This window comes from Octodon degus, unplaced genomic scaffold (assembly GCF_000260255.1).
Source record: "Octodon degus isolate 3935 unplaced genomic scaffold, OctDeg1.0 scaffold00043, whole genome shotgun sequence".
Taxonomy (NCBI): Eukaryota; Metazoa; Chordata; class Mammalia; order Rodentia; family Octodontidae; genus Octodon; species Octodon degus.
Window position 1 is genome coordinate 5,191,274 of NW_004524619.1, and position 18,763 is coordinate 5,210,036.

An 18,763-nucleotide genomic window follows, 5' to 3' on the forward strand; every position below is an offset into this window, starting at 1 on the left:
TGTGTGTGTGTGTGTGTGTGTGTGTGTGTGTGGCCAGCTCAGCCCACCAGGGGATTGAACCACAGTCCCTGTGCTTTGCTAAGCTTGTTCTAAGTAGGTGCTTCAGACCACTGAGCCATCTCACCAGCCCCCAGCGTTCAAAATATAAACAAAACATATTACCACTTATGTGATTATTTTCTATGTCATAGTCTATTACTGCTATAATTTAGGTGCTAAATTTTCCCCAAAGGCCTGTGGGTTAAAGGCATGGTTCCTAGTATGGCACTATTGGGCAGTAGCAAAAGAAGCTTTTAAGAAACAGAACTTAGTGGGAAGTCTTAGGTCACAGAAGGAATTCCACTGAAGGGGAATACATGACCCTGATCTCCCCTTGGGGTAAATGGTTTTGCTCTAACACATATTCCAACCATGATGAAAGCTTTCACTGTAAAATCAGGAATAAGACAAGGATGCCCACTTTTGCCACTCCTATTGAATATACCTATGGAAACACTACACACAGAAATTAGATGAAAGAGAGAATCAAGAGGAATAAGGATAGGAAAAGAAGTTAAATTATTATTTGCAGATGACATACTACTCTACATAGAAGACCCCAAAAAACTCCACCAAAAGACTCCTAGATTTAATAACCAAATTCAGTAGGATAGCTAGATACAAAGTTAGCACTCAAAAATCAATAGTCATCTTAGACTGGGGAGATAGCTCAGTGGTCTAAGTGCCTGCCTGGCAAGTGCAAGGCCCCAAGCTCAATCCCTTGTACTGCATGCCATGCTGGCCCCAAAACCAAGCATGGTAGCACACGCCTGTAATCCCGGCACTAGGGAGGCTGAGACAGGAGGATCACTACAAGTCTGGGCTGTATAGCAAGATCCTATGTCAAATAAATAGGAATTTAAAAAATAGTCTTCTTGTCCAAGAACAGATCAATTAAAAATACACACAGCTTTCTTTATAGTTGCAACTCTAAGATTCTTCCCCTCACCCAAGGTTTTTGTCTTAGTTTCTTAAAGGTTTCTGCCCTACTGCCCCATCAACCATGCCATTTTTCTATATGTCAGAATCTGAATTACCTGAAATGACTGAATAATTAACCAATTTGGGCCAAGTATGGTGACACATACCTGTAATTCCAGCACCCAACCAATTTAGTAACACTTTGAGACACTGTTTCAGTAAAAAAGCAAAATAAAACCCAAAAAAATTAACCAACTTTGTGGGATACAAAACCTACTCCCAACTAGACTTATGTCTTTTTTTTTTTTTTTTTTTTTTGTAGAACCGGGGATTGAACTCATGTCCTTTCACTTGCCTGGGAAGTGCTTATTCCACTGAGCCATCTCCCCGGCCCTACTCCCAACTAGAAGTTGAAATGTCACATACTATTTTTCCCAGTTTCCTTCAAAGATAAGTATTGTAATTTGAGTCTTATCTATCTCCCAAAAGCCCGTAAGACAAAGGTTTGGTTGCTAGCCTTTGGTGCTAATGGGAGGTGATAGAACAGCAGTGGCAATGTGTGTCACAAGCAGCTTTTTTTTTTTTTTTTTTTTTTATCATTATGAGTTCTTGGTTTTTTTTGTTTTTGAGACAGGGTCTCACAATGCAGTTCAGGATAGCCATGAACTCCTTTTGTGGCCTGGGCTGGCCTCAAATCTGCAGTGAACCTCCTGCCTCAGCCTCCCAAGTGCTGGGATTATAGGTGTGCACCACAACTGGCCTAGGTAGAATCTAGGAAATAAGGCCTAGTGAAAAAAACTAGGTCATTGGAGGCATGCCTTTTGAAGGGGATACTGGAACCCTGGCCCTTCTTTTCTCTATCTTGCTTCAGTTCCTAGCAGCTATCAGGTACACAGCTTCCTCTGCCACATACTCTCCACCATGATATGCTACCTTACCAAAGACAACAGGGCTAAATGACCATGACTAAATGAAAACTCTAAAATTGTAGGCCCAAATAAACTCTTCTTCCTCTTAAGTTAATTTATCTCTGGTATTTGCTACAGCAATGGGAAGCTGACTTAACACACTGTCATGGGCAATGTAGTCCAGGCTCAGTCAATTAAACATACCAGCCTCTATGTACATCAAGAGTTAAGGCCACGAAAAAACACAATGAAAGGAGATTTCTCTGATGTCAAATCAGCAGCAATAGCACCCACCTTTTAGCTTTTTTTTTTTGGTTATTACAGGGTCTCACTATGCAGCTCAGACTCATAGTTATCCTGTTTTCAGTCTCCCCAGCACTGGGATTATAGTGGTGGGGACTGGACTGTGGCAAGCTCAGCCCACACTAGGGGTGGGGCTGGTGTGGCCTGTGATGTCGGGGAATCGAAACATGGTCCCTGAGCTTGCCTGAGCTTGCCTATGCTTGCCTAAGCAGGCGCTTTAGTCTGCTGAGCTATCTTGCCAGCCCCAGCTCTCACTTTTTAGAGACAGCAGTAACGGTGCTAAAGGCTTTCTATACCAAGTAAATATCAGCATTATAAGCTGAGAAATCTAGTGCTCAAGAAAGGAGGCACCTATCTCTGTGGCTGACCACTTTTGTAGAATGATATGGCTGTGACTAGCATCCATGTCTTCCAACCTGGATTCCCAGGTTGAAGAGTTTTGTGAATTTATCAATGCCTTTTCAAAACAGTGCTGTTCCACCTAAATCAGCTATAGACAGTAAGTAGGGCACACAACTAAAACATGCTTTTCTGGTCTAAATTGCATCCAGACTATTCTTCTCGTTTTATGCCTTTTAAATGCAGACCTATAGACAATGACACCTATTTTCTACCCTAAATCTTTTAAGACTGTTCTCTCACTACATAGTTCAGGCTGGCCTCAAATTCATGCTGATTCTTCTGCAATCTATAAAGTATTAGCTAGAATTACAGGCAAGTGCCATCACACTCTATCCTATCCTAAATCTTTAGGTTCTAATTCTGGTCTCCTTTCCTAGACAAACATGCCATGCCATACTTATCTTCATCACAGGTATTCTTAATTCCATGAAGATTTTAATTCTCCAATTTTTTATGGTAGTTAGCTTACACTTCCCAGTTAAACTATAAACTCCTTGAAAAATGAAGTATTACCTTAGCACCTTCATTATATCTCATGTTGCTTGTTATGGCATAGAGAAAGCTTTCTGATTGACTTACTGGATTATCTTTTAACTTTCTAAGCTTTAACTTTCAGATCAAGTATCATACTGATTTTTCTTACTTTAGAGAGAACTTAATTATTAGACAACAGATATTAGTTTAAAAATTATTCCTTTAATACGCTCAAAAGTTTCACACATTCAAAATAATTTGTCTAGGAGATTCTAAAGATGAATATACAAAAAAGATAATTTTTTAATGATGAAAAAGTAGTTACAGGGCCAGCTAGATAGCTCAGTGGACTAAGCGCCTGCTTAGGCAAATGCAAGGACCGGGATTCAATCCTGGCACCACATGCTGCGCTGGCCACACACCTCACCCCCAAGCACACTGAGTCAGGGCTTGGTGTGACATGTCTGTAATTCCACTGCTGGGGAGGATGAAAACAGGAGGATCACTACAAGTCTGACCTGCACAGTGAGACCCTGTACCAAATATATTAAAAAAAAAAAAAAAAAAAGGAAAGAAAGAAAAGAAAAAGCAGTTACAGAAAATAAGCATATAAATATTACTATGTAAACACCACTAACTAAAATAATAAAAAAATTATACAGCCACAAATTATCTATGACAGATATCCTGTTAAACTGAATTCGCATTAAATCTTTTTAAATTGTTTTTGGCTTTTTGAGACAAGAGTTTCACTATGCCGTATAGACTGGCCTTAAGCCACTTTGTAGCTCAGGCTGGCCTCAAACTTGAATAATCCTCCTGCCTCAGCCTCCCAAGTGCTGGGATTACAGGCATGAGCCATCATGCCCCGAGAATCTGCATTAATTTTTTTTCTTTATGAATTTAGGACCAGGTCTACAGGGTCTTCCTACATACACTGGCCTTGTAGTGATTCTCCTGTTTTCAGCCTCCCAAATGCTGGGATTACAGGCACATGACAACATGCCCAGTCTCAATCGCAGTCTCAGTGTGCCCCAGGGGCAGGGCTGGCACACTGTGCTCTGCCTAAGCAGGCACTTTAGTCCGCTAAGCTATCTGGCCAGACCTCGAATAAAATCTTTATAACACTTTTATGAAGTAAATTCCAATATTAGCCTGCTTTTGTGTGTGCATGTGTATGTGTCTTTTTGAGACAAGGTTTTGCTATGTAGTTCAGGCTAGCCTCGAACTCACTTTGTAGTCCAGTTTGTCCTCAAACTCAGAGCAATCCTCCTGCCTCAGCCTCTGAAGTACCAGGATTACAGGCAAGTGCTATGATGCCAGGCCCCCAGCCTACTACTCTGGTCATTTATTCATTCATTCATTTTTGTAGTGTTACAGATCAATTCCAGTGTCTCACGCATACCAGGCAAGTGCTCCCCTTTACACTTGAGCTGAAACTCAAACTCCCAAGTGCTGAAAACATAGTCATATACCACCACACTTGGCTACAGCCACAATTTCAACTCTGGTAGTCCAACTGCAAAAAAATTTAAATCCACCGCTTCCAATAAGGCTTCTGCCAACAGTGTTCAACTACGCAAAGGAAAAAAAAAATTTTTCTTCTGGTACTGGGGATTGATCTCAGGACCTTGCACTTGCCAGGTACTTATGCCACTGAGCTATTTCCCCAGCCCTAACAATGTTCAACTATGTACCTCAGAGATTTGACAGTATTTCTTTTTTCCCTTTCTTAATTCAGTTAACTTCTGGATTTGCATTTCCCAGAATATATCACTTTCTTTCAGGCTTTCTGCCTTAAACATATGCTGTTTCCTCAGCCTAAAATGTACCACTCTGTTTTTCCAGTTAGGAAATTCTACTCACTCTAAAGTGTGGCTTAAAGAATCTCTGAAGTCTTCATTCCTCCTACAGTTTCTGACCCCATTCCTGGGGGAAAAGAACACATCACTCTCTTAGCTCCTTGGAAACAATGATTCACAGATACTTCTATTATTGTACTTATTTGCACTGTAATAATATTTTTATAGAACTATGTATTGGACATTACACTGAATTTTAAAAACTGTACATAGGCATTAAAGACTAGAAGGTGCAATAGTTTAAATTCAACTAAAATTGAATAGTTTCTAAACAAAATAACATCATTTGTTCTAATAATATTTTACCTCTAATGTAGCTGCACACAACAAAGATTTATTGAGAGTAAAATCATTACCTTACACTTCTTAGGTTAAGATCAAGGCTTTAAAATTGTATATTATCGGGCTAGCCAGATAGCTCAGAGGATTAAAGCACCTGTTTCAGCAGGCACAGGGACTGGGGTGCAAGAGCCAGTTTGATCGCCAGCTCCATCCAGGGCATGCTGAGACAGTGACTGAGACTAGGTATGGTGGCTCGCACCTGTAATCCCCGTGCTTGGGAGGCTGAAAACAGGAGAGTCACTATAAGTCCGATTTCTAAACCCTGTACTAAATACATAAGAAAAAAAATTGCATATTACCAATCATTTTTCAATTCCCACATTAAAAACTAGTATTAAAACTTCTCAATAACTGTACGTAGTTAGTAACAAATATTTTAAAAATTGCAAAAACGGGGCCAGGGAGATGGCTCAGGGGAATAAACACTTGCCTGGCAAGCACAAGGTTCTGAGTTCAATCCCCAGTACCCTAAATAAATAAAGATGCTGAGACAAAAACTATTATAATTTTTTTTTTTTGGGGGGGGGGGGGGTACTGGGAATCTTGAACTCATGATCTCGAACTCACCAGGCAGACACTGTGCAGCTAAACTACATCCCCAGCCTTATATTGTGTTTCAAAAGTATTAATCCTGCCAACATTTGGGTTGTTTACTCTTTTGTACATCTCAGTATGCTTTCATTAAACTATTGCTTCATCTAATTTCTTTTTTTCCCCCAGTAATAGGGATTGAACTCAAAACCTCATGTATGCTATGAAAGAGGCCTGTTACTGAGCTATGCCCTTAACTTTTTCTTCTGTTCTTTTTTTGTAAACAAGGGCTGACCAAATTGCCCATGCTTGTCTGGACCTTGTGATCCTCCTGCAAAGGTCTCCTGAGTAGCTGAGATTACAGCTGCATCACTACACCTAACATTCCATTCATTCATTCATTCATTCTTTTTTAAGATTTATTTATTTATTTGTTTGGTATAGGGTCTCGCTAGCAGCTCAGACTCCTAGTGATCCTCGTCTCAGCTTCCCCACCACTGTGGTGGGGATTACAGGCATGCCCCACCACACCCAGTTTTGGAGGCAGCACTAGCACCACAGCCTAGCCAAGTTGACACATAAATTTAACTCATCACAATTCCTATTATCCCAGCCTCTATTGACCATTTATCTACCTTCTATAGCTATGAATTTGTCTATTCTACATACTTTTTATATAAAAATAGAATAAAAAAAAAATAGAATCATAGAGTATGGCCTTTTGTGCCTGATTTCTAGCATTCTGGATAGTTTTCAAGATTCACCCACATTGAACCGTGCACCACTACTCTTTGTTTTTGTAAATCACATTCTATAATGTCGTATACCATATTTTATTTAGATATTCATCAGTTGATAGACATTTGGATTGTCTGTAACTACTGGGTATCAGGAATAATGTTGCTATAAGCATTCATGTACAAATTTTTTTATATGTAGACGTTTCCACTTGTTATATACCTAGGAGTGGCACTGCTGAGTCATATCATAACTCTAAAATACTTATTTTTGTTACACAAAATTTTAAAAGTTTAAACTAAAACGTTTGCTGGGTGTGGTGGCACACACCTATAATCCTGCCACTATGCAGGCAGAGTCAGGAGGACTGCTGAGTTTGAAGCCTGCTCCACGCTACACAGCAAAGAAAGGGAAACTAGGGAGGAAGGAAGAGGGGAAAAGGGGGAGGAAGGAAGGGAAATGAAAAAAAGGATCAAAGAAGGATAAAATGGAAGCACAGCTCTATAAATAAGGAGAGGAAGAGGGTTGAAGCGAGGGGTTTGGGAAAAAAAGAGGAATCAAGATATATACAGCTATGGGCTGGGGAGATGGCTCAGTGGAATAAGCGCTTCCCTGGCAAGTGTAAAGGCCTGAGTTCAATCCCCGGTTCCGCAAAAAAAAAAAAAAAAAAAAGATATATACAGCTATAAATTTCCTATGGTGAATACGATCATTATATTTAAATTGTACCAACAAAATCTTTTAAAAAAAACTAAAAACTTTGCAGGCCAGTCTGCTTGGGCAGAGCGTAGCAGCCGGGGTTTGATCCCAACATACAGGCCCTGCCCCCGGGGCACGCTGAGAAGGTGGCTGAGACTGGGCATGGTGGCATGCACTTGGGTGGCTGAAAACAGGAGAATCATTATGAGTCCAATCTACGTAGTGAGACCCTATAGACCCTGTCATAAATACAGAAAAATAGATAAAAACTTTGTTTATACTACAAATATAACTACCATAGCTATGCTAAAACATACAGCACGATCTTATTTTCCATCCCTGAATTTTAGAAATGGAAACAATTTTATAAATAGTATCTAGGGGCCAGGGAGATAGCTCAGTAGAATAAGCGCTTCCCTGGCAAGCGCAAGGGCCTGAGTTCAATCCCTGGTTCTGCCAAAATAAATAAATAGTATCTAATATTACACTTACTATTTCTATATTCAGAGTTAGGAGTTGGGGGTATAGCTTAATGCTAGAGTGCTTGTCTAGCATGAACCATCAAGTCTAAGAAAAAATATTTTGTGTAGAGCAGTAGAAGTTAAATTTAGAAAAAGTGTTAGCTAATTCAGAGCAATCATTAAGTTATATTCTTTCAATATGCACCAGAAAACAACAGCTTAAATTACCTTTCTTTCTTTCTTTCTTTCTTTTTTTTTTTTTTTTTTTTTGGCAGAACCGGGGATTGAACTCAGGCCCTTGTGCTTGCCAGGGAAGCACTTATTCTACTGAGTTTATCCCCAGTTTTGCAAAAAAAAAAAAAAAAAGCAAAAACAGCCAGGCATGGTGATACACACCTGTAATCATCACCTATAATCATCAGGAGGTTGAGGCAGAAAGATCACTGTAAGTTCGGGATCAGCCCAAACTGCATAGTGAAACCCTGTCTCAAAAAGACCAAAAAAAAAAAAGGTAAAAGATGAAAGTATATTTTGGAAGATAAACTAGCAAAGCAACACTTGTTCCCAGCAATAGAGAGCCCTGTCACATAGCTAGCAGGTAGAATATGGGATGAAAAAAAAAAAAAAAATTCATAAAAGATAAAGTTGGAAAAAAGAAAATGAGAGACAGGTTTTAGTGTTAACAGTAAATGGGGGCTGGAGACATAGCTCATAAGTCTAAGCACCTGCCTGGCAAGCACAAGGACCCGGGTTCAAATCCCAGTACCTCATGCTGCACCAGCCCCTGGAACCCTGGGTGTGCCATGCCGGCCATGGAATCTAGGCATGGTGGTACATTCCAATAATCCCAGTTCTGGGGAGGCTGAGATAGGAGAATCATGAGTCTGAGCTGCATAGCAAGACCCTGTACCAAATGAATGAATGAATGAATGAATGAATGAATGAATGAATGAATGATTTTTTTAAAAAAATAAATGGAACAAAGAAGAGATTTTTGACCAGGAGTGTATAACAGTAAGAGAAGCATGAATCCCTGGAAGAAGTACTGAGAACATTTTAGCAGCTAATAAAAGCCACTCTTCTTGATTCAAACACATATCAAAATCTTAAATGACATATACTCTCCTCTCTACTTACCAAAGAGAAAAGGTACAAAGCTCTAACATAAATACCACTTCAGAAAACCAAATAGAAGTCCCAGAAAAGAAAAGAATGACTTTAACCTAACCTAAGAAGTAAAGTCAAATCTAAGCAGTGAAAACATAGTTCAAGTTTATATAGCATCTAAACTCAAAATAAGGGCCGGCCAAATAGCTCAGCGGATTGAAGTGCCTGTAAGCAGGCACAGGGGCCAGGGTTAGGCCCCCAGCCCCCAGCCCCTGGACCCCAACCCCCAACCCCCTGCCGTGCAGCCCCCTGCTGTGCTGAGACAGCAATTGAGACTGGGCGTGGTGGTGTGTGCCTGTAATCCCAGTTCTTGGGAAGCTGTAAACAGGAGGATGGATCACTATGAGTCCAATCTAGTAATGAGACCCTGAACACCCTATAGATCCTTCCCTAAAATAAAAAATAAAAAAACAAAAAACATCCTCCAAACAATAGTTAAAATATTTTATCACCTTTCCACTAGTATTTTAAAAAGATGGAAAGAAATACATGTGTTTTGAATACAAAACTTTTTTTTTAAATGTATTAAGGATAGAACCCAAGACTTCATGCATGCTACATAAGTGCTCCACCACTGAGCTACATTCTATATATATATATATATATATTTTTTTTTTTTTTTTTTAAAACATATGTGGTACCGGGTCTCACTATGCAGCTTGGACTCATAGTGATCCTCCTGTTTTCAGCCTCCCCAGCACTGGGATTACAGACGTGCATCACCATGCCCAGTCTGCTTTCTATATATATTGACACTAATGTGCCTTAAAAATGTGTGTCAAATAAATTACTTTCACAAAAACTTAATGTCCTTTTTACTTCTGTCAATAAAACGTTAGCTATCTGTTAAACTACACACAAACAAGGCCAAACATGGTAGTGCACACCCATAATCCCAGCACTAGGAAAGCTGAGGCAGGAAGACCACTGAGTTTGAGACCAGCCTGGGCTACAAAGTAAGCTCAAGGATACTCTAAAAAAAGAACTCTTCAATCAATTCAACAGAATCTGTGTCCTCCGCATTAGGGAGCTCATTCAAAATTTTCTGGTTTCTGGAACTGGGGAGATAGCTCAGCAGTTTAAGAGCCTGCCTGGTAAGCACAAGGACCTGCGTTTGATACCCAGTACTACATCCCATGTAGGCCCTAAACCGCCTGAGAGACCCTGAACCAAACAAACAAACAAATATAATATTTTTTAAAAAATTTTTCTGGGGGAAAAAAAAATTTCTGGTTTCATTTTATCCCACCCAAATCTCCTGAAAACAATTTAAAAAACAAACTTGTCCTAACTTGAATCTATCCACAACAATTTTTGTTTTGTTTTGGGTTTTTTGTTTTGAGACAGGGTCTCCTGTAGTAGCCTCAAACTCAATAATCCTTCTCAGCTTTCGAAGTGCAGAGGCTACAGGTGTGCGCCACATCTATTTCTTACACTGATTTTATTTTATTGTATTTGTTTTCTTGGCACTGGGAATCAAACTAGACCTTGCACTTGCCAGGCAGACACTGTGTAGCTGAGCTGTATCCCCAGCCTCTACCAATTTTAAAGTCTAATTCAAACACCTGACTCTTGTGTCATTCAGACATACATATTATCTCAATTAACTGTTTTCACAGTGTATAACCAACCTTTTGATCCAATATATACTATCTTAGTAAAAAAATAAAAACTTCTTCCAAATTCCTGCCCCCTCACCACTACAGATCATGCTAGAACAGTACTCAAACTTACACACTGAACTTAGGCAAAAAATGAGAGTGGCTGCAGACAATAATTATTAAATAAACTACAGTGAGGGACTAGACTACTGATTGAAAAATTAAAAAGCCTTCAATATTATATGCTATTCATTGAAGGCCTTCAATATTATGGCCCTAATATGCTGGTATCTGAGTCGAAGAGTTTGGACTCCAAAAAAGAACTAAGGATGATACGCAAGGCCAACATCCACACAAGGCAACTGTTACATCCTTGAGAAGATGATTTGGGGAAGATTATTAAATTCTACTTCGTGGCAAACCTGTCATTTTCCAATGTGCAGATTTAAGTACAGTAAGACATTCCATTAATTCAGCATTAAACAGTGGCACATACATTTCCATCTGCTTACATTTTGTGAATTTTCTACAACATGTATTACCTGAATAATCAAGAAGTTTCAAATGTTCATCATTTCTTCCAACTTTTAATGGACCTCCTATAACAGCCAATGTAAGGTGTAAGTCACCCACAAACTGAAGGTCAATCAAAACTATTACTTCAATTTTCCATTTCCTAGACAAAATGCCTAGGAAATTTATCAATTTAAAAATTTTAAAAATGCCTGTCAAATTTATCAATTTCATTAGTTTCTATTTTTAAAATCATTTCACTTGTGCCATCATATTAAATATTAATTTCTTACTACCTTAACACTCCACAGTATAACTGCAAAAGCAAAACATCTACATGGTTCCTTCTTCCCCTATAAACATCTTTGCCAAGTACTGAGTCCTTAATTAAGAGCCAAGTGCACAAGCCAGGTGTGTTATAAGGAAGCTGAGGCAGGATAAGTACCATGAGTTTGAAGCCAACCTGGGATACATAAACCATTTCAAGGCCAGCCTGTACCACATGGCAAGATCCTGACTCAACAACAAAAAAGCTGGGCATGATGGTGCACAGCTGTGATGCCAACATTCAGGAGGATGAGACAGGATCGCCTGGAATTTGAGGCCACTCCTGGACTGCAAAGTGAGTTCAAGGCTAGCCTGAACTAGATAGTGAAACCCTGTCTCAAGAAAAGATTATTACAAAAAAAGAGAGAGAGAAACAAGCACACAGTGCTGAGTGATTTACACTATCTCCATCTTCAGAACAGTAGAGTGCGGGGACTGCAAGGTATAACTTAGTGAAAGCATGGGTGCTTAGGATGGTCAAGGCCCTAGGTTAGACCACACACACACTAGTATGTACCATAATTACTTCCATGTGAGAAACCTGGGGCCTTAAAAATGTTTAAAAAACAGCCAGGCATGGTGGCACATGCCTATATTACCAGCACTCAGGGCTGAGGTCCTGAGTTCAAGGCCAGCCTGGGCTATGTAGTGAGTTCAAGGCCAGCCTGGACCACACAGTGAGATAAATAAGAAAAAAAATCCAAATAAAAAGAAAAAAAAGACAACTTGCCTAATACAGAAAGGGATTGTTATGCATAGAAATTGTTTTCTTCTATTATGAGCCAGTTTCAGTAAAAATCTTCAAACTATTTCACATAAAAAGCAATACATGAAAGAAAAAAAAAAAAAAGAAAGCAACACACGATACTTGTTCAAATCAATATTTTTTTTTAGTACATTTCAGTGTCTGGCACACAATAGATGCACAACAAAAAAACTATCTGTCCAAACAAAAGTTTCAAATAGTTAACTCTTTGGCTGGGGATGTGGCTAGTGGTAGTTGCCTTACATGCACAAGGCCTTGGGTTTGATCCTGAGCAACACACACACACACACACACACACACACACACACACACAAAATTAATTCATAAAACAAGTTGATTATATGGCAAGATCGGCGGTTGTTTTAACTATATTAGTTGGAACAATAATCAATAGTTATGTTTACATAAAGTAACAGCCTAATATTGCAATTGTTATTTTAGCTAGTGAGTGAGAAAAAAAGAAAAAGAAAATAATAGAAATAAACCAAGTCTACCCTGCAAATGCAAGTTTTTCTTTTCTTTTCTTGCAACATTAGGAATCAAACCCAGGGCCTGCATATGTGAGGCAAACACTCTACCACTGAGCTACACCCCCAGCCCAAAGGTAAGTTTTTCTAAGTAACAAGTTTCATTCAAAATGTTAACATGTCATCTGAATTTATAGCTAAGTATTGTATTCAATATTTTATCTACTCCTAGTCATTTCAAAATAATCCATTAGGCAGTACAACCATGCAATGTACTATGCATATAAGCACTTCTTAAAATTTAAAAACAAAAAAGCAGAACAAAACAGAGTCTCCCTTAAATGCTGAATCAAAGAACGTACATTTGCAAATTATGTATTGTAAGTAAATCTATTATCCAATTTTACTGTAAGAGAACCTATGTACTATTAGGTGACCTGTTACCCAAAGACATAAAAAGGCAAAGATATAAAAGTTGGTCCAATTAAGGCAGGAGTAGTTAACTGATAAGTGGAAAGATGATCTCTATGAATACTCATTTTAAAGGATTACAGGTAATCTACGAATTTGAGGCACCCAAAAGTCAGTTTCCAAGGAGAAAAGTCTGTTCCAAAGATAAGTGAGCACCTGGAGTTATAAAGAAAAATTAACATACTTTTTAATTCTCATCCTACACTCAGAATAGGTTATAGGTATTACACAAGCATAGCACTTGGGCAATCTTTTCTTCCTTTCTTTAAAAGATAATTTATTAATTCCTTAATTCAGAAGCTGTAGAAATATAGCTTTCTCTCTTTTGAAGTTCAAGTTTCTTTCACTTCAAAACACTATTCTTGAAGACTAAAAACTCTGTTATGTTTTCTATTTTTGTTTTTGAGACAGGGTCTTACCATAGTTCAGGGTAGCTTTGACTTCACTATGTAGCCCAGGCTGGCCTTGAACTCCTGTGGATCATCCTGCCTCAGCCTTCCAGACTGCTGGGATTATGGGCATGCATCACCACACCCAGCTTTTTTTGGTTTTTGGGTTTTGGGGTTTTTTTTGGCAGAACCGGGGATTGAACTCAGGCCCTGGCAAGGGAAGCACTTATTCTGCTGAGCCATCTCTCCGGCCCCTAACACCCAGCTTTTAAAAGATCTTAAAAAGATTTAAGAAAAACTTAATCATTTAACTTAGCGGGGGCAAAAAGTCAGGAGATGAAACCTGAGCTATTTCTATTAGTCTTACATAACTCACTTTTAAGTTGGAATTGATTCAGTAGTTATCTTTTTTTTCTCTTGAAAAAGAAAAGTACTTTAAAACCTGAGGTTTACACCCAAAGATAAGCTCTTTGGTATACTTTGCACACAACAAGTAATGTAAAAACTAAAAGGATCTTACTCATGATTTCCTAAAACGTAAGGACATATGTGTAGTAAATTACAATGCTAATGTAAAAATGCTACAGTGGCTTCATTGAAAATATCCCATTACATTTAAGTAACATTAATGATAGCACTGGATATAATTTCAGAAAATTTTCTAACACTGATATTTGAAAATCACCCTTTAAGTAGGCACTGTTTATTTAATAAGTGATGTAAGGAACATCAAAAGGTGATTTTTCAAAAACAACAGCTGTATGGTCACATAACTTAGAAGACGCCTAGTCTAGAGTGAGTTCAAAGCCAGCCTGAATTGCAGTGAGATCCTGCCTCAAAAAGGGGGAAAAAAGCCTTATAAACAAAATTTGAAAATGTGAAGTTACATAGTTGTTCATGCTAAATTATTACTTTTAATCACTACAAATTATTCCTGAAAATGTAAATATGAATCAAACCTTTCCAAAAAATTAACTTTACAGAAGAAATTATCCTTACTAGAAAGCCCTGAATGAACTCAAGTAAAATCTACCAATTAACTACATTTCACTACCAGGCACTAGAGCCCCAGTGTAATAATACTGGCCAGATTCTCTGAATTGCTTTGGGAACTGCTACTCGCTTAATCAAGCACTGAACTGCAGATTCACCTTTCTAAAAGGACTGAAAGCAAGGTGCCAAGTTTCACTATCTAGTTTTCCAAAATGAATTAGGGTTTGGGATTTCACGGGAAGGACCATGTTATCAGGAAGCCATCGCCCTCCCGAGGCATTTAATTACAATACTGCCTCTCTTTGCCATTCAACCAACTCAATTAAATTTTCACTAGAATTAGGCACAGAAAAAGTTGATCCCTGGCCTTGCTGAAAGTGTCCTCTGGAGGCAAACCCTGGGATCCTGCATACCTTAGGCTTCTCAGACAGGATGGGAGAGACAAAAAGACTGTTAGCGTGGTGACATTACCTTGCCCGTCTTGTGATCAAACCAGACGAGAGCATGGTTCCTTGACAGCACTTTGCAATCAAAGGTAGCATTATTCTGCGCTGGTCGGCAGCGTGCCACTGAGCGGCCGATTTTGATGGGCTCGTCCAGGTAGACATGACGCTCCTGAAACGGGTGCGAGTTTGGGCGGCAAGTGAAGATGGCCAAGGCTGACGGCATGGAGGACAGACTGGGTTGGTCTTGGCTACCAAGGACAACGAGGAGTTCCTCCAGATTCGGAATGCTCTTCACAAGTCTATATACTTCTATCCCCCCCAAAATTTTAAATTAAAACAAACTGCACATGGTCTAGGCATAACCAAGGAACATTAACAGCTCTTCACTTGGGTGGGAAGACAAGTCAGAGCAATCTCCATCACCTCCTTTAAAACACCACAACTCCCTGATCACAAAACGTCCCCAACTGCCAGCTTTCAGTCCATTTTCCTTGGGAAGAAAAGGTTCAAACATCGGGCAGCTTCGACCGAGAAAACTCCTGGAAGACAGTTTGGGGGCTGAAGATATCCACGCAGATGAGACACACACCGATTCTTGGGTTTTGTTTGAGATCGCGGCCGCTTCTCCCTTTCGGTGGCGGAAACGTTGCGGCACTGCAGCATGAAGGACGGGTCGGGTCGGAGCCGCGGGGAAGGTCTTTCCGGGCCGAGGGAAGGTGCACCCGAGCGCCTCTGGGCAGCCGTTGCCGCCGCCGCCGCCCGCTAAGCGCCGGGAGAAGCGGGAAGCGAGGGGGTCTACAGGGCCGGCCGGCCGGTCGGCATTGCCCCGCTGCGCGGAGGCCGCCCCGAGCGCGCAGGGATCCCGGGCGAGGCTCGAGCCGCCGCGGCCGTCCTAGGCGCGAGGACTGCGGGCCGGCAGGGGCGCAGCGGCGGCGGAGTCGCGACGCCGGGGCACCTGGCGGGCGTCCCCGCGACCAGGGCGGGAACCCGGCTCTGCAGGCCGGCGCGAACCGAACCAGGCGCTCCCCCGGGAGGCTCGGGAGTCCGGCCCGGCGGGAAGTTGATTCGGAGAGTCCCGGGCTCCCGCTGCGGCTCAGCGCTCGGCTCGCCTCGGGTCAGGAGCGGCCCCAGGAGGGTCGCATCTCAGGGGCGGCAGCCACAGCTCCCGGAGGACGCGAGGTGGGGGAGGGAGACCGGCCCGGAGGTTAAGGGAGAGGCCTGGAGGCCCTGGGCTGGGTCCGCCGCAGCCTCCACCACGCGTGGCCGGTGGGGTAAGCTCAGGCTGTGCCCGACGAGGCAGGAAACTTTCCGACCTGGTAGGAAAAACACCAAAACAAACGGCCGTCAGGAGCCGGTGCCCGCCCGCCTCAGCGCTAGTGCCCCTCAGCCAGCCACCCGCCCGCCCTGACCGCTGGCCACGACCTCGGCCGACCTCTCTTCAGTCAGGCGTCGTGGATTTGGAGCCAAGCTGCTACGAATGGTCCTGCCTCCCCACCCAACGCCGCCGCCTCAGCTTACCTTGCCAGCGCCAGCCGCCATAGTGACTCTGACTGAAACCTACCCGGTGCACCGCCGCGGGAACGCGCACCCTTTTCAAGGGCCCTCCTACCCCTTCTCTCTTGCCGTAGTCCGGGGTAGCAACGTGAATGACGCTATGGAAGCCATGTTTGTTGAGGGCAGAAAAGAGGGCAAGCTAATTTTCAATGTTTCTTTTGGGTGCCATCTTAGTTGAGGGCTCGAAGCTTCAAATCTTGGGAGACCCTTTAATGACCATTTTGGTTAAGGGCAAGAAGTAATTTGGTCGGACGTTTATAAATTACCCATTACTATTTTACCTTCTTAGTAAGAAAGTCCAACTTTTACTAAATTTTATTCACTGTCGTTTTTACTGAAAATAATAGCGAGCGAAGAGGACAAACCCCTCAAAGAACATGTTTATTGGCAGGCATTTTAGCTGTGGGCAACAGTGGCCCATAGCCCTGTTATCTGTGAGCAACCGAACTCCACAAGTCTCAGTATCCTAAGAGATGAGCAAGATCTTCCCCCGGCAAAATCCTGCACTGTTTCCTCGTAGCTTCCTCGTTCCATTTGGAATCACTGCCCTTCTCACTGGCCCTACTATGTTGCTCAGGACTTCCACCTCAATTCTAATAGACATGGAGGTTTTGGCCTAGAGGAGAAAACACTTGGCAAAAGCAAAATGAAAACTATCAGATGAGATGGCATCTTAATCTTGTAGAATTAGTGTTGTCGTTCTTAAGATTCCTGTAACCACAGGCTACACCAGTATAACCCTGAGCAAGTTTCTCAACTTTTTCAAGCCTCTTTCCAAGTGTTTGGGGGACGTTTGAACGCAGGTATCTTCACTTTGCCTAAGACAGGCAAGCACGGAGTATTAATGAGATAAAGATGCCTTTTTTTTTTGGCTTATTTCAGACTGGATCTCACTAGATAGTGCAGTGGCCTTGATCTCTCTGGTGTAGCCCAGGCTGACTTCAAATTCATGGCAAACCCCTTCAGCCTTGGAAGTGCTGGGATTCCAGGCATGCACCACCACATCCAGCTCCAGGATGCCTTCATCTTTCTCTTTTTTTTGGTGGAATGGGGGATTGAACTCAGGCCCTTGTGCTTGCTGGGGAAGCACTTATTCCACTGAGCCATCTCCCCGGCCATCAGGATGCCTTCTTGTGGAGGTAAAGGAACTAATGTCAGAAAGTAGGAGAACCACATGAATTATGGTATTTACCGGTTGGTTTCCAGGATGAAGGGTAGCAGGAAAAGAAATGGGGCTGTTTGAAGTAGTATACCAATGTGCCTGGCACGGTGCCTGAGTAAATATTTGATGCACTGAATGAAAATTATGTACTGTTGCTCATTGGAGGATAAAGTGGGAGTGGCACAAAGTGAGTCTGGAGAAAGTAAGCATTACATTATGAAGACATTATATACTTCTCCTCTAAATGGTGCCTGGGATCCAACTCAGCCTTGCCTGTGCTCTACCACTGATCTACACCCCGCTCCCTGATACCTTACATACACTCAAGGTTGTTCAATTCAGCAACTCTGTTCTGAGTTACTATTGTATTCTAGAGAATAATAGGGATAAATTTGCAAGTTTTATTATAAAAAGATGAAACCAGGCCTGGTGGCACATGCCTGCTCCTGGAAGGCCGAGGCAAGACCTCTCATATTCAAGTCTAGCCCTGGAGTATAGCTCAGTGGGAAGGGCCTGAGTTCAATCTTCAGTGCCAGGAAAACAAATGAGATAGGAAGAAGGAGAGAGAAAAGAACAGAACTTTTCATTTCTGGTAACTTTTAGGCTTATATGAAACAGTAAGAAGGCCTCTTAAAAAAAAAAAAAAGAAAGAAAGAAAGAAAGAAAGCCTCTCCACAAATCCCTAAGGAATTCTATGAATTTATAAGACATGTATGTATTCTTTCATTCATTCTATAATTACTTGAGTGAATACCTACTGAGAAACAGACTTTGAGAGGCCCTGAAAAATAAAAATGAAGGAGATGGTGGAAGAGAGAAAGTAGTGAGGAGGGGAGGGGAAAAGGGGAGGACTGGGGAGAAGAGGATGAAGAAAAAGACTCCCTCAAGTTGCTTACACCTTAGATCAGGATCCTTATTGTAATGGAGTAAAGAAAGAGTAATGGGGGCTGAGGAGATAGCTCAGTGGAATAAGTGCTTGCCTGGCAAGCACAACGTCCTGAGTTCGAGCCCTAGAACCAAAAAAAGAAAGAAAGAAAAAGAAAAAGGAATGTACCCAGAGAGACCTTGTCTTAAAAAAAAAAAAAAAAAAATGAGTGCTGGAAGGCTAGGTGTGGAGACATGCACCTAAGAGCTGAGCAACTTGGGATAGTTAAGGCCAAATGATCTCAAGTTTAAGGCTAGCCTGGGCAACATAAAGGGCCCGAATCTTAAATAAAAAAAAAAAAA

The 18,763-nt window shown here is 41.3% G+C and overlaps 1 protein-coding gene across 13 annotated transcripts in view; it reads right to left on the reverse strand.

Moving 5' to 3' along the window:
* Slmap (sarcolemma associated protein) overlaps nucleotides 1-16,133 on the reverse strand; it is a 170,750-nt gene extending 154,617 nt beyond the window's left edge. For 11 of the 13 annotated variants that reach the window (XM_023715697.1, XM_023715702.1, XM_023715692.1 and 8 more), the window contains exon 1: nucleotides 14,846-15,062. In XM_023715697.1, coding sequence (XP_023571465.1) covers nucleotides 14,846-15,043 — 198 coding nt within the window. In that variant the 5' untranslated portion in view covers nucleotides 15,044-15,062. Of the gene's footprint in view, nucleotides 1-14,845 lie in introns of all 13 variants that reach the window. The other 2 variants (XM_004631616.2, XM_004631614.2) reach the window with 1 other exon arrangement.
* Nucleotides 16,134-18,763: the final 2,630 nt, after the last annotated feature.